General features: G+C 48.5%; 1 protein-coding gene across 5 annotated transcripts in view; it reads right to left on the bottom strand.

Moving 5' to 3' along the window:
- The window catches only part of CC2D1A (coiled-coil and C2 domain containing 1A), a 35393-nt gene extending 10032 nt beyond the window's left edge, over positions 1 to 25361 (bottom strand). For 3 of the 5 annotated variants that reach the window (XM_073318951.1, XM_073318949.1, XM_073318953.1), the window contains exons 1-24: positions 25276 to 25361; positions 24193 to 24282; positions 21008 to 21140; positions 20634 to 20737; positions 19971 to 20036; positions 18441 to 18578; positions 17017 to 17344; positions 16742 to 16866; positions 15958 to 16030; positions 15110 to 15205; positions 14104 to 14234; positions 12918 to 12990; positions 12313 to 12452; positions 11684 to 11822; positions 10558 to 10730; positions 9473 to 9595; positions 8694 to 8752; positions 7270 to 7386; positions 6487 to 6560; positions 4111 to 4169; positions 3969 to 4020; positions 2823 to 2922; positions 1419 to 1509; positions 597 to 728 (exon numbers count right to left, since the gene is read on the bottom strand). In XM_073318951.1, the coding sequence (XP_073175052.1) occupies positions 597 to 728; positions 1419 to 1509; positions 2823 to 2922; positions 3969 to 4020; positions 4111 to 4169; positions 6487 to 6560; positions 7270 to 7386; positions 8694 to 8752; positions 9473 to 9595; positions 10558 to 10730; positions 11684 to 11822; positions 12313 to 12452; positions 12918 to 12990; positions 14104 to 14234; positions 15110 to 15205; positions 15958 to 16030; positions 16742 to 16866; positions 17017 to 17344; positions 18441 to 18578; positions 19971 to 20036; positions 20634 to 20737; positions 21008 to 21140; positions 24193 to 24255 (2589 nt within the window). In that variant the 5' untranslated portion in view covers positions 24256 to 24282; positions 25276 to 25361. The other 2 variants (XM_073318950.1, XM_073318952.1) reach the window with 2 other exon arrangements.
- Positions 25362 to 25505: the final 144 nt, after the last annotated feature.

Raw genomic sequence — 25505 nt, 5'->3', positions numbered from 1 at the left:
TGCCTTTTCATCCCCGGATCTCCAGGTGCTTTACAAGAGGCCAGGACAGGATCATTACCCCACTTAATGGCTTGGGAAATGACTTGTCCAGTGTCCAGCCTCACACACGTCAGTGGCATAGCTGGGAACAGAATCTCCCCAGTACAGAGCCCTGCACACTGGACTGTGCTGCATCTCTATTAGAAGGGAAAAGGGCCTTTTTGAGCAAAATCCCCGGGGGCAACACCACAGCTCACATGGGTGACCCCAGGCAGACCGGCTGCATGCTGCTCCTTGGGCAATTTTTCTTTTCGGTCAAGTCCCAGCTCTTCGGACCCCGGCGCGTGATGAAGCTTTGCAGGCGAGGGGGAGGAGATGTGACCGCTCTGTTTGGGACCATCTTACATTCCCTCTCTCACGCCAACACCCTGAGGGACGCTGGCTCCTCTGACTGGCGGCCCAACTCCAGTGGCCTGGGGCTAAGGCAAAGTCTCTGCAGAGCCGGATCTGACTCTCTTGCAGGGCACTTAGCATTAGGAGGCTTTCCCAGTCAGTCCTAGCATCATCCTGCCTGGGTCACAGGGAACCCAGAGCTCCATCAAGACAGCTGCCCTTACCGCTGGCATGGTCTGAGGGTCAATAACCAGCCATTTCTCTGTTGCTGTCTCCAGCTGCTGAGAACTTAGAGGCTCCCTTAGACGCACAATCACCTCCAACTTCCCCCCTGTGGGCCGGCGGCCATCCAGTAGCTAGGCATGGAAAGAATGGAGCAGAGAAGTGGGTGAGGGGGAAACAGTGAAAAATCAAGAGGAGGCCAAAGCAAAATGAAACAATGGGGTCGCTAGTCCAATATCCCATCTCAGGACATATCTAGTCTAGCATTCTGCCTCCCTGGAGCAGACCACTGGGGTTCATCTAGCCCAGTATCCTCTCTCCAACAGTCTTCAGAGACAGGCTCAAGCCCATAATTGGCACCCGGGCTGACAGTGAAATACTTCACAGCAAAGGGGACTGGAATTCCTTCCTGACCCTGCGGCCTCCAGCTGTGAAGCATGAGATTGGATTATCCTCATTTTAGCAGAATTATCTTTATTACTGGTCAATTATCCAGCCCATTAAAAAAACCCATCCAGACGCAGTGTCTGCCTTTGCTCCTACAGCCGTGCCCACTGTACAGCAGGGAAGTATTTCAGAGAGGTGTTGACTGCAGCTGGAAATGGTTGGGGGCCACAGTAACAGAACCAGCCCGACATTGACTAGAGAGTTCAAGCAGCTGGTAATAACATCCAGCCCCTGCCCCTACTCTGCTGTTTGCTCCTTTCTAATCTCAGCTCCTCTGGCCTGGAGGAAGCTCTGGGACTGAGACTCTGAAGGGTAAGGGGGTAGGATTTATAGGCAGCTGCTTAAAGGGAGGAGGGGAACCCTCCACCATTTCCTACCTCAACAATCTCCCGAAGCTCACACGTAGTCTCCAGCGCCTCCAGTTTCAGTTGTGCTGTCCCCACCACGCGGTCTGTCTTGAACAGCCCCCTGGGAGATGGGGGGGGGGGGAAAGAGCAGGGAGAAAAGGATATGACAACATTAAATTGAAGTCCTCATCAATCCCTCAGCCCAAGGCATCCAATCCCAGCTCCCACAAAGACCTGTTTGTCCCTGGAACGTCCCCAAAGTGGGAATCAAATTTCCTCTGAAATTCTCAGAAGTGACTAATGGGCAAAACCCTGCCACTCTGACCCCCGTTCCCACGGTGAACGATCCCAGCAGCACTCCCCCAGATCTAACACGTCGATGGGCGGGTTTCAGCTTTTGGGGGAAGGTCCCGGCTCTGTGCCCCCTAAGGGCCAGCTGTGCTCTGGAGGTGCTGCACCAGTGGGCTAATATATCCCTCCTCCGGCAGCTGCTGCTCCGTTCAGCTCAGTCCCACGCCGCTGTCTCCAGGACTGTTTCCCCTGCACCAGTGTCAATCTCCATGCAGCCTCTCTCTACAAGCAACTAGATGTTTCCTAGACTCTCACAACCCTCCACTCACAAGTCGTCTCCCCTCCTCCCTTGTCAGAGCCCAGGCAATCCAGCAATCCCTCTCCCCCACCGTGACCACTATCCTTCCAGCTAAGCAGGGCCACACATTCACTGCTGCTGCTGACATGGCCTAGTGAGTGGCGCTGTTATGGGTATGCTACAGCGTGAGGGCGGGTGGGACTGTCGCGCACACAGGCATACCCAAGTGCTGGCTTTAATTTAGCCAGCACGGATAACAGCGCCAGTGAAAACATGGTGGCACAGGCTTCAGCCTCGGCTAATCACTCGAGTACGCACCCGGGGCCCTGGTGGGTATGCCTACACACCTGCTCTTGCAGCCTAGACATACCCTATGTGACAAACTGTTCTCCTCCCCAGGCAGGCTACCTCTGCGGTGCTCCCAACACAGGGGCGGGACACAGGCAGGGAATGAGCCCAGCTCTCTGCCTGGCAGCACAGAGCACTTACCAGCAGGACAGTGAGTAGGCACTATTCCTTTGCTACGCAGTGTAACAGTAACCTGACGACCAGCACTCCAGGTACACAGAGATGTGCACGCTTGGTCCATCTCACAGTACTGCAGGTGTTGATTTCAGCAGAAGACCGACCGTCGGCAGCAGCGAAGCTGTTAATAAGCAGTGATGCCCCACAGCCTTTGTTTATTTCACCTTTGAATGCTGCCATGGACCTTCTGCCTGCCCCCAGTATTCATGAGTTTTCCGCCCCAGGATATATCAAGAATGTCATAGGGAAGGTTCCCTCTAGCTTCTGCGGATGACATTTAAACCTGCCCTCCAGTGCTCCCAGCCTCGCATCTCACTCACCCTTTGTGGACAACCTCAAACTTGAGGCCTTTGGTCTGAAAGACTCTCTTGAGCCCTCGGTGGCCCCGATTAATATACAGCTTGAACTGCTCTTTGAATTCTGCCAAGGGAACAGCAGCAAATCATAGTATTAGCATGAGGATTACACACCAAGGGAAGAGCCGTCAACTGCATCCCTGGGCAAGACAGGAGCCAGGAATAGGATTAGTAGGAAACACTGCACAGCTGCAATGATTTTCGCCTTGGGATCTCAGTGCGCTTTGCAGTTAGTTATGCCTCAATATAACCCCCTCCACCTGCTCCATTTTATAGCTGGAGAAAAGGAAACAGTGTGGTGAAGTAATCTGCCCCCAAGGTATCACAGAATCAGCAGCAGAGCTGGGAACAGAACCCAGACTCCTGGTTCCTAGTCCCCTGCTTTAGCCACTGCAGCCATCGCTTCTCAAAATCTTGGGAAGAAAGGCCTTGAGGCACCAGCTGACATGTCACTGGAGATTACAGCCTCTCGGTCTTCCAACCTCAAGCAGAGCTTATTTCACAGAACAAGTTTCCAAGTCAGGCAAGTGGAAATTGTGATGCTTACAGGAGAGGGAATAAAAACAGATCCAGAGAGGCACCGAGGGGGCATACACTGAGCGGTCCTTGCCTACACAGCTCTGCCCCCACAGTGAAATCTTGTCCCTTTACCAACCACCCACCCCACCCTAATATACCAGTCCTGGGCTCCCCACACACACAGCTCTGCTGATGCCTCTCAATCCCAGCCTGCTGGCTCCCCACTATTCCAGCCCATGAGCTCCTTGCACACTATTTAGCGACTGTCCCTCAATCCTGACCTGCCCCCCTCTGCTTTCCCAGTCCCAAGTCTCCAGATAGAAGACTGACGTGCACCTTCAAAGCTGTTTATCCAGGATCCCTGCAGTATCTAAGTGCTTCATTGCAGAACCATTTCCATTTCTGCTCTGCAACTCTCTTGAACAAAGACTACTCGATTACATGTGGGGTGTTCTGTCACCTGGGCTCATTCCACATGCAGATCACCTGAAGGCCAGAGCTCTAGTCTTCAGAAATGAAAGGCTAACAAGGGAACCCTCCTCCCAACACAAACACACGCACACGCATCCATAACTCCAGACGGGAACCTACCGGGCGAATCTGTGTTTTTGATCACGTTGGTCTTATCTTTTTGAGCTTCCTCCTACAACACAAGACAAAAACAAGGGGGCGTGAGAACTGAGCCTTCCCAACTGAAGCCTGGGAATGTCGCCGAGCAGCAATCATAACTCACCGCGTTGGGGTGGGGAAACTCGAAGCGCACAAAGGCATCCAGGTCATTGGGAGTCACGCCTTAAAATACAAAAAAACCCCACCCAGTTTATAGCTTAAAGACGACGACCTAATATGCAACACATGATATACAAATCCAAGGACTCTGCTAGGATTACTGGGAGCAAGCAATCCCCCCTGAAGCTACCTAACTAGAGGAGAGAGCTTTTTAACTAAAGGGCAGATTAATCTGTACTGGAGACATCGGGGATAGTTGAAATGGTTGTTTAAGACAGAAGGTTCTGGCCTACACGGGAGACAAATCCTTTTTCTAGGACTGGCTGAAAATTGTCAAAACTCTTCTGTGATGGAAAAGTGAGTTTTCGATTCAACAATATTTTTCACAAGAAGTGCCCAATTTCCACAGAAAGTTTTGGCTTTTCCGCAAAAATCCCAAATGCCCCCAAACCAAAGTATTTCTATTTGGATAATCTGCCACACCACCTCATGGGAGCTGTAGTTCCGCTGTCTCACATCCCCATTCTCCTCGACTTTAGCTGAGCTCCCTGGCTGGACTACATCTTCCACGATGCACCACAGCCAGGGATTCCCCTCTCCAACTGGGGAGTGGGTGCATCATGGCAGATGCATGTGAACCAGGGAACCCAGTGAGTAGGAGAATGGGAGCACAAGGTACCCAAACTACAACTCCCATAAGGTACTGCAGCAGCATTTCCAAGTAGAAATTTTGCAGTTTTCAAATTTTCCGAGAAAAAATAAATTTTCTGTTGGGGGAAAAAAACCATTTGCCAACCAGCTCAAATGCTTTCACTCAGAGAGAGAGTCTATAATCCATCCTAGATCTGTGCAGTCTCACGTTCTGCTCATTTCTTCCCACACATTCACAGTTACCACCATCCACCTCATGCCCAGCTATTGCTATTTGATCATATTTTGGTGTTATTTTTGTCTGATACCCTCCTATCGCCCCATATCCCACTTTGTTCCTCCTCTGCTAACGACTGGATACATTTCACTAAAAGTTAATCCTGCTGAAGAGCGTTGGCTCAGATTAAGGACTGGGCCTCAGGAGAAATGGCTTCAGTGTGTGGCTCTGCCAGACTTCCCGTGTGACCTCGCACAAGTCACATAACCTCTGGGTGCCTCTGTTCTCCCTCTGTAAAACAGGGGTAGAAATACCGATCTACCTCCAAGGGGCATTGTGATAATCAACAACATCTGTAAGACACTCAGATATTAGGGTGATGGCATAGTACCTAGACAAGTACCTAGGTACTAGGTAAGTACCTAGACGAATAGACAGAGTTGCTGCAGGACAGGGTTATTTCCAACTGAGGCTGAAAATATGGAGACAGCAAATCTTCTACGGTACTTAAGTTCCTCATAAATTGTAACTTTGCATTTCCATAGCAATTTTCATTCCAGGATCTCAAAGTCGATGCCAAACATTAATAAATTAAAGAGACAAAGTGGGTGAGGTAATATCTTTTATTAGACCAACTTCAGCTGGTGAAAGAAACAAGCTTTTGAGCGACACAAACAAGAGTGATGTCCAAGCTCGAAAGCTTGTGTCTTTCACCAACAGAAATTAGTCCAATAAACGGTATTACCTCACCCACCTTGTCTGTCTGATATCCTGGAACACACACAGCTACAACAACACTGCAAACAATTAATAAATTAAGTCTCTCAGTCCTCTTCCCCAAGAGCTAGGTGGTATTATCCCTATTTTACACATGGGGAAACTGAGGCACGGAGGCTAAACAACTTGCCCAAGGTCACACAATCAGTGGCAGAGTCTGGGACAGAACTCATTTTTCCTGACTTTTAGTCCCATGTTCTAATCATCTGAGTCCCAGCCCCCATGGGGTTCTTCTCTTTATTGGGACAGCTCTGCATAACTGTGTTTCAGACACACAATTATTGATGCACCTACTAGTCCACAAGGGGACCCCATACGAGAAGAGCAGGGAAAAGCACCAGTGATTATTGCTGGTGCTCTGACCAACAGCCTCTGGGGTATTTTAACAAAAGGTAATTAAAAAGCAGCTGAAAATGGGCTGTGTGTGTGGTAGTCCAAGAGCTCGAGCAGACACCATAGCAACAGCCCACCCCACCCACATCATCGTCAGACAAAGCTCCATGCTTCCACTGCACCTAGGCCACCACCTTTGGCTGATACCCCACTCGACAGCAGTCACAGTGCCTGGGGCTCTTCACTGCTCCAATCGGTCACGGCATTAGCAGAACAGATTATTCCCACTGCAGAGCAAAACCTCCACTCAGCCCCTCTGTTTATGGTTATTCCTCATAGCGGTAATAAGACACATCCCCATCATCCCACTCCTTTGCTAATAAGAGTTGATTGCTGTTTTACCTGGAGGAGCTGGGAGGTTGATCCCTTTCACTATAGTTAGAACCATATCGTTGCTGTTCAGCTCAGGAAAGATCCTTCAAGAATAAGGCAGAAAGAAGGTTAAACATGAAATAATTCCTACCTCCTCCAGCCAAGTAGTGACTTGGGGATGTGGAGTTGGTATGCTCTGCAGTGCCCTCTGCAGGTGCTGTAGGTCGACACTTCCTGCTCTTGCATAGAGCAGACCAACACAGCTATGTCTCAACTATACCAGTAAAAATATATCTGCCATACAAATGTTCAAACACTGCACGTACACCACCTTCCATCCAAGAATTGCAATGTATTATCTCCATTTTGCTGATGGGGAAACTGAGGCACAGAGTGGGCTGTATAGATCTCAGTTTTAACAAATATTGTGTTTAACGGACTATCAAGTATGGCAACAAGACGGCATATAGGGTTAGCCATGGATGAAACATACAACAGTCCTATCCACTCCACCTGCTGTGGGCCCCCATCTCTACCTGACCCACACACCATAGCATGAAAGAACTCAAATCAGTTATTCAGTTCCTGAGAATAGAGTGGGAGGGAGGGCCCCAGACCGATTGGGAGGCAGTGGTCAACATGCACACACCAGTAATAGAAGAGCTCCCCCAAAAGTGAGGCCACGGGAAGCCCAGTGGAGGGCCAAACATGTCAGCATTGGCGAGGTCTTGGTTACCTTCTCCCACCCTGCAATGAGGGATAGCACGGCTGGAATGAAAGAAGCAGGAACCAACTGGCAGCAAATTAACTTACTTGACCACACTGAAGGTCCTCTGCTCATAGTGGTACTTGGGCAATGGGAAGCCTTTGGCGTGGGCTTGCTTTAAGATTTCCATGTTCTTCTTGCAATCCTCTGCCATCTTCTCAAACCTGCAGAGGGAAGGGCTAAAATGAGCCAGGAGTTTACTCTTATGGAGATTCTTTTGTTATTCTGGGCTCTGCTCTCAGACCAGTACAAGAACCTTCACGCCTGCAGCTCCTGCCGTCTGGAAGAGCATTCCTGCATTGTCCACTCTCCATCTCACTACAGATTGCAGGAGATGGCCTATCCCATTCACCCTCTTGTCTGTGGCTTTGTAGTGAATACCACTACAATCAGAAGCGGGGACTGCAGCTCCTGTAGGCCTAGCTAGAACAACAATAGCAGTTTAGCCACAGCAGTGCAGGTGGTTACACGGGCTCATTGTCAGCGTACGCACCCAGGGTCCCGGGTGGGGTTGTACTCGAAGGTCACCTGGGTATGCCTGTAGAGCTGCAACCACACCTCAGGACTGCAGCGTGGACGCACCCTCAACTTCTCTCCCCTTCTGTTTATTAAACTCTGAACTGTAGCCTCAAAACTTCGCATGAGTGATACTAAACAACACCCCAATTGCTTTATTTTGTAACATATATTGTGCACATTGCATAAATATCTGGTATTGTTGGCCACTGTCCTTGCTGAAGGCATCTCTGTGTGCCTGACCCATTGAGTCAGTTCCTATCTCACAAATTCAAACCATGAGCTTATGTCTAACAGATGTGGAGCAAACTGGACCCATTTGGGCCAAGGCAATCTTAATCTTAGCTTTGACTCAGGGTGGGGAGTGGAAGATAGACTGCTAAATTTAGTAAAAGCACCTTCTAGGATGGAGAGAGAAACTGGAGACACTGGGTTACTAGTTTAATATGATCACTACAAACACTCTCTATATTTAATATAGCACCCTTCATCCAAATGCTTCAGAAGTTGCAATGCTTTTAAGTATTTCGGCCACCACTGAAATGCAGCCACCTCTGGAGTAGAAAAGTGTGTGCTATTAAACAACACTGCACAGTGAGGTGTCCAGTGTGCCAGGAATTTTAGGCAGGCAGTATGGAATTACCTATGCTGGAATTTAGCCAGGACACGGGTGTTGGGAAAAATGCCATAGGATCGTTAACCCATGAGCAGTCAGGACCTCTGCTTAGCATCTCATCTGAAAGGCAGAACATCCAGCAGAGCCCCCAACATGACAGAAATTGGCAGCCACACAACACAACCACATTTCAGAAAGGAAATGCATCACTTCCCTGACGGAAGCAACGGGGACGGACACCCTGGATAATTCTGCAGCAGCCTCATGGTGTGTACAAACAACACAAGGAAAGGAGCCTGAGGGAAAAGGGGATAGAATCACTCCTGCTGACATACTTACTTGGTTGTTTCAGCGATATTTCCTAGGTGAGTGAACTGCTTGGAGTAATTCAAACACATCTGGGACAAAAACACACGAGAAAGTTACCACCATCTGCCCCCCTCTAGTGCCTTCTATCCATCCAAGGATCTGCAGCATGTCACCAACACACACTGACACAGCCTCCTGTGAAAGAGGTATTCTCATTCACAATTACAGATGGAGCCACTGAGACGGAAAAGGGAAGGTCGCTCTACGAGTCAATGGTGGATCTGGAAATAGAACCCCCTGAGTCTTGTCTCCCAAGTTATCCTTTCTTCCTCATACAGGCCTTTACAATCCAACCAGTACACTCATCAGGATGGCATTCCTGCCAACACACACTACCGCAATACAAGTCTGCTTAACGAAACTGGAGTCTCCCTCGGCCCCCTGCCTAATGCCTTGGATCAGCGGCTCTCAATCTGGGAACCAACAGACACCTGTGTTTTCTTGCTATGCCCACCGAAATCCCACAATCCTTTGCAGAGGGATGACTCCAGAAGAGGCAGAGCAAGTTTGACTTAACAAGCCGCAGCAGCTGGTGTGATCCTAACACTCCCAGGATCACAGCTGGCAGAATCTCCTCCTGGAGGAAGAAGGGCAAGAAACTTCATTTAAGCCTAGGCATGAAAACTCCAGTCCCCGAGGAATCCACTCCCCTGTCACTGCTGTTCTGAAGAGCTTCCCCGTAGATTCTAAGCCTCTGAAAACCCAACCCAACCCTCTCTTCCTAGCTGATCCCCCCTTGGATCGTCTACCTCGTGCTGCTGCCTCATCAGCTTCATCAACTCCATGTACTGGCTGGCTGCCTCTGGGGAGATGCTGACCCCACGACGCTGCACGAGCACGAAATCCTCCTTGTTCACTGGGGCTTGGGGCACCTGAAATGGAAGTGAGGCACGACAGTGACCTGTGGTTTCAAGAGAAGAGATTTTCACCTACACCAACGCATCTGCAAAAGTTAGGCCTGGAGTAAGGAATGGCCCATGTTGGACCATATCTTCCACCGAGGCACTCAAAACCCTTTTTCATTATCTCACCAAGCCTCACAGCCCCCTAGAAGGTAGAGATTATCCCCACTTTGCAAACTGGACAAGTCACTTCCTCTTTGCATCTCCATTTCCAAAGTCCCACAATGGGTCAGTATCAGAACCAAAACCCAGGAGTACTGACTTCCACTCTCCTGCTCTAAGCACTAGACCCAACTCCCCTCTCAGAGCTTGGAATAGAGTCCAGGAGACTTGAATGCTCACCCCCTAACCTCACCCCCATTAGACATGTCTTCTGGTACAGGCAGAGACATCAGCACTCCAAAAGCAAGTGCAGGGGGCGGGGTATTCAAGTGTTCAGTAGAGAACACAGATCCAGTTACATTTAAGTTCAGGAGCTTGTGCATTCCATACTCCTGAATTCAGGCAAAACACATAGCTATGAATATTCATACAGTGGCTAGTTTTAGAGACAGATCATTATTACAGTATAAGTAGCAATATAACCATTTATCTTTTTGTTATGCAGGATCCCCAATGATCTTTACAAACTTTAACAGTGACACACGTGGTCCGTGAGGATCACAATGCCCCGCACTAAAATGCAGCCACTTCTGGGGTGGGAAGTGTCAGCTGTCTAACTAGCACACCGCAATGGTGCACAACATGGTAGGAGAGGGAGTGAAAGATGCCATAGTAAACACATTTTGAATCAAAAGAGGCAGAATAGAATTACCCAGGACTTCTGGGCTTTTGAAAAGGCCAGGAATCGTTAACAACTGAGTGGTCAGAAACCAGTAGTTCTCATGCCGTGGATTGGTCTCAAATTAAATGCACCGCAGGGACCTCCTTACTTTGGTTATGTCGACAGGAAGCCCACCCTGGGACGCCTCGATCATGGGGTCAAGGCCCTTGGCCTGACGCAGGAACAGCTTCGCTCCCTCAATGTCATTCTTCTGTTTGGCTCCAAGTGCCGCCTGCATCAGTTGTTTCTTCCGGCCCTCCAGGAAAGCCAGCTGCTGTTGGGCTGCCGGGAGGAGGAGAGAGAGGATAGTCACGTCGGGGGTGGCTGTCAGGACCTCATGCTATGGGTAGTCCAAGCTGGAAAGGGAAGCTGGGAATGTTGGTGTATTCAAAATACCGGGCCCATCACCTCGTGGGACCCAGTCTGACATTTCAAACTGGGTACATGAGGCGTGTGTCATTAGTGTCGTCTTGGGGACCTCTCTCACAAACGAGACATCACTGACTTAAGACCACCATTTGCTCAGGACAGATGTCAGATGACTCTGGTGCAATCGAACCTAAAACAGTGTTTGTTGCTTGGCAGCCTCACTATCAATAAAATATAGTGAAACTAGAAGATGTTCAGAGAAAGGCAACAGAGATTAGAGGAAGGGGAGGGACTGACTTAGCAGGGAAAAGGTAACACTTGGCTAACTGACAACTAAGATGGCAATAGAAAGGAGGAGAGGAAGAGATTCTAGTCTCATGTACCTGAGACACAGAAACAGCAGGGAAGGAAATGGTTTCGGATGGGCTGAGAAACAAGGGGCAATGGAATGAGTTTGAGTTAGATCACCTACAGCTCAGCAGTCAGGGGGCCACAACATCCTACTCCCTGACATCATCTGTGCTGGAAATGGCAGATACACCATAGTACCTCTTCCTACAGGAGACAGGTCTTGGGTGTACCAAATATATAAACAATTCTTTAGCAAGGCTGCTGAATACAGATCCTACAGTCCTCTCTGGTTCCTAGCCTGTGCTCCCCCTAAATCCTGGCCTGGCCTCCTGACTACACCATAGGTACCGAGTCAGACAAGGGAACCATTCCAGCCAGAGAGCCGTAGCAGGGACTGGTACCAGCACCACAGATCAGCACATAGCCCAGCGTGGCACTGAACGCAGCCTGACTGCTTCCTACAGCATCAGCCTTGATAAAGAGGGAATGTTTCTGAGAGCTGGAAAGCAAAGTACCTTTTGTGGTGGCTTTTGCAGTGGATTTACCAGACCCAGCTGGATTTGCTGAAGCAGGGGTACCTCCCGAAGACGCACGTGGAACCAGCTTGGGCTGGGACAGGGCGGCTGGCTTTGACAGTTCAGGGCGGGAGCCAGGCTGTAATTAAGAATCAGAAAAATACATGAAGCTATTTTTCTTACAACAGAACACGATAAGTCTGAACTCTGGGACTCAGGTAAGATGGGAATTGAAACAAATGGAGATGAAAAAAGCCCATGTTAGCCAGCACTATAAAATTCAATCCAAACACAGACCCATAGGACTTCAAGGGTCCATCATGATCATCTGGTCTGACCTCCCACACATTGCAGACCACAGACCGTCATCCACCCAATCCTGTAATAGACCCCTAACTTGTGGCTGGTCCTCAAATCATGGTTTAAAGACCAAATTACAGAGAATCCACCTTTTATACTACTTTAAACCTGCAAATGACCTGTATCCAGTTTCCATAGAGAAAGAAGTTTCATAGCACAAATGAATGGGGTTCTGTATAAATGGGTCCAACCCCGGATACGCAGTTAATACAACTCAGAATCGGTTTTAATTGAGCCATCTTGTGCCTAACAGGTTAGCAGAACCGGACCTTCTTCATCCCCTCCACACTGTCATCTTCCTCATCATTCTCTCGGTCTTCCTGATTGGCTAGTTTTATAGCAGTTTCCAGGACTCCCATGATGCTTTGGTCTCCTGATGAAGCCTCCATGCCATGGATGGGTGGGAAGCCTACCAAAGAGATGGCAAGTCTAAAGAGGGGATCGAAACAGATCAAACTACTATAGAGAGCAGCTGCATACCCGAGCACCCCAAAGAGTTAGGAAGATACCACATCTAGCTACTCGTGTGTTAATTCCATTCAAGCCCACTGAGTGAACCGTGCTAGAGAACAGAACTGCAGGGAACAAGGGGGGGCGTCTCAGAAGAAATGCCAATGACCACAGAAAGGAGACGGAAATTCCCTCTTGCTCCTAGGGGAAAGGTCCTTCCAGGGCAGGGCTGAGAGACATTGGTGGGGATGGAGTGGTAGAAATGTGCCCTGTTACTGCCAATGCTGCATGTGTTGTGAATAGAGAGGTCTCCAGAGCTGCTGTTCCAGAGTGAAATTCACACATATGGAAGTTTTAAAAAAACTGTGAGTGAAGAGTGTCCTCTACTGTTCTACTCTGGTAGCAAAATAAAATCAGAAAATACCTGGTGGAACAGGCAGCTCAGCAAAATCCACAGCTTTCCCTGCTTTGTGAGCTCGGATGGCCGCTTGGTATTGCTGAAAGAGAAATCACGACTGAGCACCTCGGCCATGGTGCCTCACAGGCATGCCCTTCTGAGAAAGACGTATCCCTTATTATTTACACTAGGGTAGCACTTATGAGCCCCAGTTGTGGGCAAGGACCCCGTTGTGCTAGGCACTGTACAAACAGAACAAAAAGGTGGTCCCTGCTCCAGAGAGTTTACAATTTAAGTATAGGCCAAGAGGCGAGGTGGGTACAGACAGATGGGGGGAGCACAAGGAAACAATGAGCCAATCCACATGCAAGCTGCCAATAGAGGGGATGTTCCATCAACTAATCAGAGTCAGACAACCATATTGCGCCTCAGAATCTTTTTACTGAGGAGTTCAAATATTATCCCATGGCACCAGTTAGGGGTTTCTCCTCCCATTACTGCATTGAGTGGGGAATGAGAGAAGAAACCTGGCTAACTAACGTCCATTGGAATTATGCACATCAGTGGCAGATTAGATTCCAATCATAGTAGTGTTTTGCTTAGGTCTAAAAGATCAGGTTTTTTTTGTTTGTTTGTTTGTTTTTAAGCACTCCATTGCTCTGTCAAGATATTGGCAATTTGCACCAGGCTTTAATGCTCAGCCTTCAAGAAGATACTGAGCAAAACTGATGGACTTTACAAATAAAGATGATAGGCACAAAGATGTTTCACTCATCACTGAAATGCAGCAGTCTCTGGGGTGGAACAGAGCAGCTGTTTAGCAGCGCACAGAAACATTTATGCTACTTGAAGTGATGTATCATGGATCCAAATGAAACTGCAGGGGGATTTAGGAAGGCAGTATACAGTTACCCAAAATGTACTATACCCCCCAACCTTTGGGGAAAGCACTAAAGACTCTCATGACTACGAGTGGGAAAGAATCTCACTCAAAAAGATGGCACCTCCCGAGGCACTGTACCCCCGGCAAGTGGGGTCAGCACTGACTCAGAGAGACACAACCACCAACTGAATCGCCAGCAGCAGATAACATTGCCCCAGAAAGAGTACTGTCCTGCTGTACAGCTCTGATTCAGAACTGTATCTGTCAGGGGTGAGGGGAGCCAAGATCCACGCAGAGCTGTAGGTTATGGGACTTTCATGCTTTCCTCACCTTCACAATGCGCTCATGCATTCTTGCCTTCCGGTCATCTCCTTTGCTCTTGGCCTGAGCTGAGGCTGTTTTGTACCGCTCCATCCTCTGCTGCAGGGCTTCCAGCATGTCTCGCGGGGGTGGAGGGATATCTGTTTCAGGGGTGGGAAGAAAGGGATGACACGCTTATTGGGTTTACTTTTCTAACTTCTCCCTCCTTAACAAAAATCTGTAACTCTGCCCCAGCCCTCGCTAAGGTGGTGACAGGAGGCAACTCAGCATTTCAATACCAACCCATTTCTAACCGCTGCCTAGAATATCTGGCTCTTATCACAAGTTGTCATCAGTAGATCTCAACGTGATTTACATATGAAGTCGTATCAGTATATCCACTTTTTACAGATGGGGAAACTGAGGCACAAAGCGGGCCATGACTTGCCCATGGTCACCCAACGGGAGAGCCAGAACTAGAACCCAGGTCTTCTAAGTCCTAGTCCAGTGCTCTATCCACTAGGCAACACTGACTGCTCCCCGAGAGCTGACGATAAATAAGAGCTGTTCCCTGCCAATCAGGGAGCAAACATGTTCCCACCCCAGTACTCACGTGCCCACCCATCCCCGTATCATAACGATTCTTCTGATTATCTGCACATGCAGCACAGAGCTCCGCACGGCTCTAGAATGTTTTCTGGTAGCTGCCATGATCTCTGCAGGTAAGAGCTGAACTGGAGTTTGCACAGGACCACCACTCAAGCTAGAGATACTCCCATGCTTGCTTCTTTCTCCCCTCCAGGTCCCACTTACTTTCTGGGTGGGTTTTTCCTTTCACTACAGAGGGGGTTTGCTGTCCTTAGGAACAAAAGCAAGGCTGGCAAGATACACAGCAACTACCAAACAGGCAGTACAGCTTGCAGCTCCCATTCAGTCTAAAAGAAATTCCAAGGTTGATCGGCTGCATGGCATAACGAGCAACCTCTAGTCATGCTGCGGCGGCTCAGATACCAAGGCACAATTCTGGAGCTCATACCTGCAGCGGGGGCTGCTGATTTTGCTAACGGCATTGTTGTCGACACAGCAGATTGTTGTTGTAGACCTGGGGACAACAGCTCCTTGGGCAGCTGGTCTGTGAAAATAAGATTGTAAATGACAAGCAGAAAGTGAAAAATAAAAATAAATCAACCAACCCAGGTCGACAGAAAGTAAATAGGTTACTCCTCTCCCACCAGGCCCACCCAACCCAGTCCTCACAAGGAGCATCACCCAGATGGTACACTGCAATAATGATATTTCGTCTCTCTCTGGCACCTTCCAAGCCAGGATCCCAAAGCACTCCTCCCCTTTCCCCCCAGCCCCATTTTACAAATACAGAAATTGAGACGCAGAGTGGTAGAGTCCCCTTCTAAAGGCCACACAGCGAGTAAGAGACAGAACCGGGAACAGAACCCATGAGTCCCAACGTCCAGGGGCTCTCCAACCACTGGACGACACTAAGGGCTAGTCTACACTAGAAAGGCTTTGCTGATACAGCTGTACCAGTGGAGTGGTACTGGCAGAGCCCCCTAGTGCAGCTTTACTGCATTAGGAGATCTTTTGCTGGTACAAGCCACCTCCCTGAACGACAACGTAAAGACTCGTACCAGCAGCTGCATGTCAACGGGCGGTTTTGCAGGCATAGCCATGTAAGTCAAGGGCGTGGGTTTCTTCATGTCTCTGACTGGTATAGCTATGCTGGCAAAATTTTGTAGGCCTGTCTTAGCAAGGAAAGAGCATGACTGCTGTGTTAGCAATTTTAGCACAGGCTGTTTCCTCCACCCAGTCAGTGCCTCCATTGCCATGTCAGTGAAATCAGTGGCAAAGCTGAGTATCAAGTCTCACCTGCAGGTGGGGGCAGGTGGCCCAGATCCACGGTTTCACCTTTCCCCAAGGCTTCTAGAATGGGATCAAAGCTCTGAAAGGCACAAGCCAGGGAGAAAAGTACTTTTAAATGCTTTCTTCAAAGATCTTAAAACATTTTACTCAAAACCACTCAAACCAACCTCATATATCCCATGTAAAGTGGGATTTATCTCCAAATTACAACTGAGAAAACGAGAGCAATTTGCCCAAGGTTTCACAGTGAACTGAAATTAGAACATAGTAGTCTTGGCTGCCAGTGTTCTGCTCTAACTACTAGGCCACGTTCTCCCCCAGAATCAGAACCCAGCCCTCTGGGCTCCCAGCCTCCTGCTACAGCAAATGAACCATACTACTAGTGCAAGTTCAGTGTTGGTTATAGAGGGATGCTCCAAAGGTGGAGGACAGACAGGAGCAGAGGAATGTATTGTCTTTAGCCACACCTGAGCTGACCTATGGAGATAATAACTGCATCTGCATTAACTGCAATTTTCAAGGTCTTTCTTTTGTAGAAGGGAGGCCATAGCTTGATTTTAATTCTCCATACGAAGCTGAACTGAAGGAAAAGCCTGTCCCAGAATAAGACTAGCCAAGGTGAAATAGAGTCACAAACGTGCTGCAGAACCAGTGGATGTGGTTTACCAGCAGCCTTCTAAGCACCAACTGGTCAACTTCTTAATTGCACCCACTGAAAGTGTCACTTCTAGGGCCAAACCAAAGCCCCTGCCAGTCTAACAGAACAGCGCTTTGGCTGGCAGGCACCTACCTTAGCAATGCGGTAGTATTTACTAGCCATCTCGACACTGCCTTGCTGTTTAGCATGCAGCGCGGCTAGCTTGTACTCCCGCTGCCTGTCCTGTAGGAGTGCCTGGGTGCTGAAGTTTTCAGAACCTGTAGAGAGACAGAGAAAAGAGTCACTGTGCTTTGTGTTTCAGAATCATCCAGTGCAAGATCAGGGGAACATCACGGTCATAGATCAGTTGGTATTTATAAGCTCAATCTTCTGCGATGAGAGAGAATGAAAAGGTCCCCCATGCTTACCCGATAGTGCCAAAGGGACAGGTTTTTCCTCTGGTGTCTCTGGAGATCGGATGGGCAGGGCCAGGGCTGGCTTTGGAAGTACAGGAGGCGGCGGCTTGGGAGATGCTGCAGAGGGTCCCTGTGGAGGTGCTGCAGTGGGTGGCTGTGGAGGGGGATGGCTGGAGAAACTGAACCTTCCGTTGGGTGTGGAGCTCTGAGATGAGAGAGTCAGTGGAGAAGGGGACGGCAGCTGGGAGTTCCCGCCCTTTCCTAGTGCAACTGCAGGAGGGATTTCTTCCTCATCAATCTTTTTGCCCTTCCTCACAGAGGTCAGCATGTTTTCTAATGTCTTGGAAACAAACAACAGATAATTAGCGATAAGCTTCCAAACTCTCTCACTCTTGGTTTTGCCAACAGCTATAGAAAACAAGTGCTTTAAAATTAGCCAGAACTTCAGCTGAGAGCCTGACAGCAGGAAAACTGGATACCAGCACCTTAGTCCTTAGCCAGCCCAGAAACTGCAGCCTAATTAGACCTCAGAAACCCACAGCCTGTCATCAGCTAAAAAGCCATTCCTCAGTCAGACAGCAAGTTCCTAATTCCCACATTTGTCATGACTAGAAGGTAGCAGCCTCTTCGATTGCTATAGTGCCATTCATCCTAGGGAAGCCAAAAGTGCTCTACAAACCACATGCCCTTTGTGGAGAAATCTCATTGCAGAAATGCAGCTCTCGGTGGGGGGAAGCAGCAGGGTGATTAGCAACAGCACACAGTCAGAGCACATCCAGTTTCCTAAGTAAAGACTCCAGACCCCAATGAAGATGCAGGGAGAATTTTAGGGCGGCAGAATAAAAGTACCCAAGATGGAATTGGCCAGGATGCTGGGACAGGCACTCTGACTTGAGAAAAGCACTATGGGAACTTTAATGATCAGGAGTGATCAGGTCCTCAATTGTACATATACTTGGAAAGCCCACTGCTGCAGTTGTACAGGATCTATTAGGACCATGCGGGGACCTTTGGGCTCAATGTTATCTCTGAGGACACAGCAATATCACTAAATATTAAGACATCAAAGCGCTGCATCCCCTGCAATATACTGATCGCGGAGGAGGTTATCAGCTATTGTATTATCCATATTTAGGCACCTCAATAAAAGTGATTTTCAGAAGGGCTCCGGACCCATAGCTTCCACCAAAAGCACTAGGAGCAAGACTGAAAAAACAGGCCCCTTACGTGGGTGCCTAAAAATGGATTTAAGTGCCACACTTTGAAGTCTGAAAACGTTGGCCATGCTCAGTTGCAAATTTAAGATCGAACAATTTCTATTATGTTTCTAAAAAATCTTTTCAGTTTTATTCTTAAAGAGCGTCTTGGAAGACAAGATAGTTACCAAGACATTAGCCTGGGCACACTGTATTCTGGGTGCATTATTTAAAGCTCACCTTGAGGCCTCTTTCATATCTGCGCACTTTGGCGCTGTCTCCAGCTTGCTTTGCATTAGCGATGGCCATTCTGTACATTTCCAGCCTTTCCACCAGAGTAGATTCTACGCTGCTGGAATCAGCCGGAGTTTCATTCACCTGTAAGAGCCCAGGGAAGAGGAGGAAAAAGTGTTGTTAATTAATCCAAAGCCCTGGCCTGCTGGGGGACAGCCATATCAACACTTCCAATGACAGACCTATTTTGTTCGGCTCAGGACAGTCAAACTAGACTGATCAGTTTCACTTTCCAGTTCTTACATGCTGGCAAAATTCTCCTGCACAACATGACCACAACTCAGGGTATCTCTGTTCAGACATTAAGGACTGAAGGTGGGCAGCTGGTGAAACAATAGGTGCCTTAGGAAGGTCTGAAAGCACAAGGCTATTGAGTTTGGGTTAACTAATCTGGCCACATACAACAAAAATGTCTCTATTCATATTAGATTTCCCTCCACCCCACACCCTTTTTTTTTTTTTTTTTAAATATAAACAGAACTGGTCCTCAACTAGTTGAGAGTCTTTTAAAGATAATAGAAAAAACGATACAATATGTAATATGCAATATGCAAAGGGAATTGGTAAAGAAATAAGAACTCTTCTCAGTGTATACCAGGGTTCAAGCAACGGCTACTAAGAACTGAAGCTGAGGAAGGATGCATTCATCTTTGATATTCAGAAAAGCCTTTAAAAAGACAATGGAACAGTATGCCGATGTATGGCCGCAGGAAAGTGCAGTACTTATGACACAATCTCCAACGAAAGTGAGAAATTAATGGCAATAGCACAAGGCCCTTTCTGCTAGTCGCAATGACTTAGACTCAGAGGTTTATGGGTTTTTCCAACCTTATCAGCTGTAATTCTAAAACACAGCTGATTTCAAAACACAGCTGATTACTCAATTTTTCCTTAGGGACTTGGCTCATGAAGGTTCTGAAGATTGACTTTACTGAGGGTGCAAATTTAGGCCCTGACCCTGTAATTTGTGACACACGGGACAGCGGCTGCACCTGCAGAGCCCCGCTCCGGCAACACGACTCCCAGCGGTCACAGCATGTTGCCCACACACTGCGAAGTGCTGGAGTGGGCCTTATCTTCTCCACCCAATTACTTTGCTCAATTGACAGGGAGCAAAACAAGCCTCCTGACTGTCTACCAATGTCACCAATTCAATGTGGTATCTGAAAAAACCCAGATCCAATATTGTCAGCTGTCAGAACCTGACGGTCAGTTTTGCTATTGATGGGTGAAGCAGAAGAGACTCCAGCTCACTCATCCCCTGAACCAACAGGAAGATGGACTTTGACCACATAGGTCATTTACATCTCTAACTTCAGACTCTGCAATGCTAACAGGAAACACATGCTGGTTTGTGTCAATGGGGCAAGTATATATAACTTGCAGAGCTACAGGGAACAGATACGTAGCACAAGGAGGAGCCATTTCTGTACTATATCCTCAAGAGGAAGCAAAGTTGGAAGGGGAGTTTTGCACCTTAGTAGCAGGTATTGTGGCATCCTTGATTTCTTTCTCTTCACCCAGGACTTCATTGAGTTCCGCCTACAAAACAAAGAAATTTAGTCTCTTAATTTTGTCTAGAGATGCTCAAAAATGTAAGTCACACTGATGGGAAGTGAAGCAGTAATTTATAAACTACAGAGAGACAGATTAAGGGTGACAACTAGCAAGGGACAGGCATTGCAGCAGAAGTCCCAGCACTTAATGAGCATCTCCTCCTTATTAGGATGTGACAGGCACTTATGTATAACACCCCATCTTTAAGGAAATGGAATAATCTAGGAGTCAAGACACTTACTCCGATATCTACAGATAGGTAAGATTGCGGGATTCTAATATGAGTATCAGTATAATGGGTTCGGATCACAATGCAGCTGTGAGCAAAATTCAATAGAAGGATCCCTGGTCAGTGATACACTGTGGTACAAAGCTTTTTGGAGAAAAAAATCCTGTTTCTCCAAGAGGACCTAGAGGGAGCAGGGAGGTGGCAGATGAATGGATCTATTCACCTGTTGCTACACAAGAATTCTCATTTAGACATGTCACTTTAGACACTCCCCACATATGAGGCATTGACCTGATAACAAGGCCTTTTGTGTAACATTCCCAGTCCTTCACCGAGTATGAAGTCCTTCATACCATCAGATCATCTTCATCTTCCAGATCTTCTTCCTCTTCCTCGTCATCCAGGTCCTTCATGCAGAGAGCGGCCATTCTCTCAATAGCTTCCATGGGCAAAGGGGCTGAAAAGAAGAGGAGACAAATACACAACTCATTTCACATAACCATATATCATCAGAATTCAAGCTAGTGTGCTGGGAGGGTGCGGGGAAGAAAGGTCTTGTTGCTAAGCACAGGACTGCGAGGCTCTGCCACTTCTCTCTTGCTGTAGCTCTGAAATTAAGGCACTAGAAACTTAACAGTTTGTAACTCTTTTAATCAAGTCCTTCTGGGATTCAGATGTGTCCTAGCTGAGCCGATGTATAATGGGCATAGAGTTGAGGACCACTTACTTTTCCCTTTCGGCTTCTCTTTTGAATCTGGCTGGCCTCCAACTATAGCTATTAATTCTGCTTCCAGTTCACCATCCTCCTCCTTATCATTGTCCATCATCCCATCTGGAGAGAAATCCACTAGCAAACCCATCTAGAGACGATAAAAGACAAACCACGAGTCAATGGTTTCCTAATAGACAACAAGAGGCAGTGGTATCTAGTGCTTAGATCAAGGGACCAGGCGTCAGGATTCCTGAATTCTAGTCTCAACTGAAAGAGGGAGAAGTGTCATCTGATGGTTAGAGCAGGAGATAAGGAGGGGGTACTTTTTTCTCCCTGCTTTGGGAAAAGAACATAAGAATGGCCATACTGGGTCACACCAACGGTCCATCCATGTACAGTATCCTGCCTTCTGATAGTGGTATGCACCACCTGGAGCCTGCACCGCATCCCAAACCCTCTTCCTCAGCCCTGAGCCCCCTCCTGCACCCAAACTCCCTCCCAGAGCCCACATCCACTCCCATACCCAACTCCCTGAGCCCCCTCCTGCACCCAAACTCCCTCCCAGAGCTGCACCCCATATCCCCTCCTGCACCCCAATCCCCTGCCCCAGCCCTGAGCCCCCTCCTGCACCCAAACCCCTCACCCCCTCCCACACCCTAACCCCCTGCCCCAGCCCAGTGAAAATGAGTGAGGGTGGGGGAGAGCGAGCGACGGAGGGGCCTCGGAAAAGGCGGTGGGGCAAGGAAGTTTGGTTTTCTGCAGTCACTTCACCTCTGTGTGCCAATTTGCCCACTGATAACATGAAGTTAACAGGACACCTACTTACACTACTAGGCATTGTAAAGTTTAACGTATGTTCATAAAGCATTCCGAGAGCCTCATATGAAAGGAGCTACAGGCGTATAATCATATTACACAACACGGGCTTTTTGACAGCTTCCCCTAACATGTGGTTAGGGTGTGTCTTGCTGTTTGTACAGTGGAGTGCACCTCACTGTAATATCAGAGAAGATTCAATTTTCATACTGCTCGTTAAGAAGAATCATCTCTCCCTCCTACAGAGACTGCTGCAAAGACTTAATTGCAGGTGTGTATGTGCTTTTATAGGAGTGTGTTGGTTTGCGCTTCCCAACACCTGTCTCTGCTTGGAGTTTGACCCAATCCCTGATAGGCGAAAGAATAAAGCATAAGGGAGGGGGCAGACTTTCACCTGAGACAGGACAAGGCAATACAAACCCTGTGTGCATGCACCACTATGTGAAAATCCCTGACAGATGGCAAAACTCAACCCAGTACCTCCTCCTGGTAGATTATTAAAAGAAAGACTAATGCAAGTACCCTAAACCTTCAGATGGCCTGAAAATGGGGAAGCAACATGCAATCCCCCCACCCTCCAAGCACAGTCAGATAAATTTTACGGTCTATCAAGGTTTTATAGCCAGTGAAATTGAAAGCTCTCACCAATTAACTGGTCAAACATTAATTTTATTGAAAGCAGGATTCAAGCGAAGGGGGAGGTTTAGTACATTATCCACACCTAATTGGATTCTGCCGGACACAAAGCCCTCCAGCATATGAAGAGAGGGAGGGCTATTACCATATGTCCCTGGACAGTTTGTCCTCCATAGACTTGCTCTAGATCTCTGATTTCGTCCATGACTTGCATGTTGTGACAATTTGGCCATTCTTAACATGCTCTTTCTGCAGACAAGTACTTCCATTAATAATTCGGTGCAGTGCCAGACAGCAGTACTAGTTACTGTCATCTGTGCCTTGGTACCGTAGTGACTAGAATACCATATACAATACCACTGAAAGTGATAGGTTTTCCAGCCATTCCATCTTTTAGCACATAGACAAGTTCAGTAAAAAGGGTGCAAAAGAAAGGTCTACAGAAGCTCAATTACCCACATCCCCCAATACAAGAGACCTGGAATAATGCCCAGTTTTATCCACCATAGACTGGAAATGCTGCAGGATGCTGGACCATCTATCCTACAGAATGGCAATTTAACCTGGGATCTATGACAAGACATCAAATTTTATTCCTCTGAGAAAGTCACTTAGAAGCAATCAAGTTCCCATCCTTAGACTGGCACATGTGCTCCACAGACGAGTGGCAGGCACAGTGTGAAAGAAAAATTAGCTTTGAAAAGTTAAATTGGTTCTTTGACATTTGCAAAACAGTATTTAACACCATTCATTTCAAACATCTTCAGCAAAATTCTAAATTCACCTCCCCAGTCATTCTAGGAAAATAAAGCAATTGTTTGATCATGCCAGAAGCTGTCAGAAAGGAGACCTGCAACTCACGTAAACCTGCTATGTGATTCTGATCTAGGTTAATAAAAGTTAAGAGCCAGAAACAACTCAAAAGATCACCCTGCCCATCGGCCTGTACACAGAGATTGAGAAATTTCTCAGATTTCTAGTTCACTATGTAAACACAAATGAACACTAACATCAGGAATTCTGCATCACGAAACTGGGGTAAAAGAAATGCTGTGCTTTAAGGAAACGTACGCAACACTATTTTAAATTCCACACGTTACTATTTTCCTTGTTTACTTTTAATTCCACATTTTGGGCATTAGCAGAGGGATGTTGGGAACAGATGAATCACTCCTCTTCATCGGGTCCCATCTTTGTCCCAAAGGGCTAGGGTGGAGGTGGGGTATAATGATGATTTGTTTACTTCTATTATTTCTGGTTTGTCAATTCCCCTGATGTGATTTCTAAATGACAGCAAATCTGATTCTCACCTCGGGATGGAGGCAGAGGCCACTTTGGTTACAACCTGGCCAATTTTCTCACTGGCAAAACCAGTATTTTTACCATAAGGCCAGCAGGACAAAAATTTACCCACAATGAAAGAACCAATATTATTAACGAACAGCAACAATTTTCCATCTCTATAGAACTTTTCATCCTGCAGAAGCCAAACTTTACAAACTACAGGCCTGAACCTGCTCCCACTGAAGTCAAGAGTAGCAAGGTTGGGGCCTTTATACACACAAAGGTTACTTCAGGGATCACTTATTGGGGGGTGGGAGCAGCAGCCTCAGGGATTGGGGGAATTTAGGAAACTGACAACAGTACAACTACATTTTTTTATACCAAGACTCTCAAAGCAGATCCGAAGGAAGAGGCGTTTCCTCATACAGACAGGGGAGACGTAAAAAAAGAAACCCAGGACTCACCTGTCTGGCTTTGGCAGCACCACTGCGTCCTGGTGGTGGAGGCGGCCTCCTGTTCTTGTTCATTTCTTTCCCCCCCCCCCTCAGACTGAGCTGAAAAGAATCAGTGCATTGGGTCAGATGGAGCTAGATGGTTACAATGGGATCACCCAGGCACTGTCCCTGTGTTTCCGCTCCACCCCAGGACAGTTTGGCTAACAAACCTCATTCCTTCCTCCTCCTAATGCTTTCTTCTTCCCCTCCTCTTTACCTCTCCCTACTCAGCCCTCTGACTCCATCCCACTTTCCCCCTCATACCCACTCCAATGCCCTCCTCTCCTCCACAGAGTTCCCAACTTCCAGGAGTTCTCCCACAAATCCCCAACACAGCACACACACTTCCCAGATCCTTGCTTCCCTCTCAATCCAGGAGAGGCATAATGAACTATTCTCCCTGCCCATAGTGCTCCCTCTCTCTCCCTACCTGAACTATCCACATGCCCCCCCCACCCCGCCAGCTCCTGCTCTCCCATCCCCAGCAACCACACCCTGAAGCCCTACAGAGCTCATTGTCCACTCCCCCAAAAGCCTACTCTCCCCAGCCCCAAGGCTTCTGCCACCACCAGCACCCCGCTCCCCCACCCCAGAACCCCCCCACTTCCTGACCCCTCTCCCCGGCACCTCGCACCCCCACCCCAGCACTCCCCCACCTCCTGACTCCTCCCCCTGGCACCCCACTCCCCCACCCCAGAACCTCCTTTCCTCAGCACCCCGCTCCCCCACCCCAGAACCCCCCCACCTCCTGACCCCTCCCCCTGGCACCTCGCACCCCACCCCAGAACCCCCCCACCTCCTGACCTCCTCTCCCCGGCACCTCGCACCCCCACCCCAGAACCTCCTTTCCTCAGCACCCCGCTCCCCCACCCCAGAACCCCCCTATCTCCAGACCTCCTCTCCCCGGCACCCCGCACCCCCCCCGCTCTGACCCCTCCCTCACACTTCCTGGCTCCCCTCAGGAGCCTCGCTGTCTCCCCCAGTAGAGGGCTCCCTTCGAAGACACCCCAGGGGGAGGTGGCCCCACTCCCTCCTTATCCCCCCCCAACTCACTTCCTGCTTCGCCCAGGCAGCTGACAACAACACGCCTTGCTTTACGACCACCGGCACACCATTGTCGCAAAACCGGCAGCGCCGTCGACGTGCTTTACGGAAGGCGGAACCCGAGCGAGCGGGTGACCCTGCGCGGCAGAGCGCACGGGCTGAGGGGAGGGGACTACATTTCCCAGGAGACAACGCAGGGAGGGAGCTGAAGCGCGCATGTGTAATAGTGGAGGAGGCGA

This window comes from Lepidochelys kempii, chromosome 20 (assembly GCF_965140265.1).
Source record: "Lepidochelys kempii isolate rLepKem1 chromosome 20, rLepKem1.hap2, whole genome shotgun sequence".
Classification (NCBI taxonomy): domain Eukaryota; kingdom Metazoa; phylum Chordata; order Testudines; family Cheloniidae; genus Lepidochelys; species Lepidochelys kempii.
The sequence above is the reverse complement of the archived record's forward strand: the minus strand, read 5'-3'. Positions and strand labels throughout refer to the sequence as shown.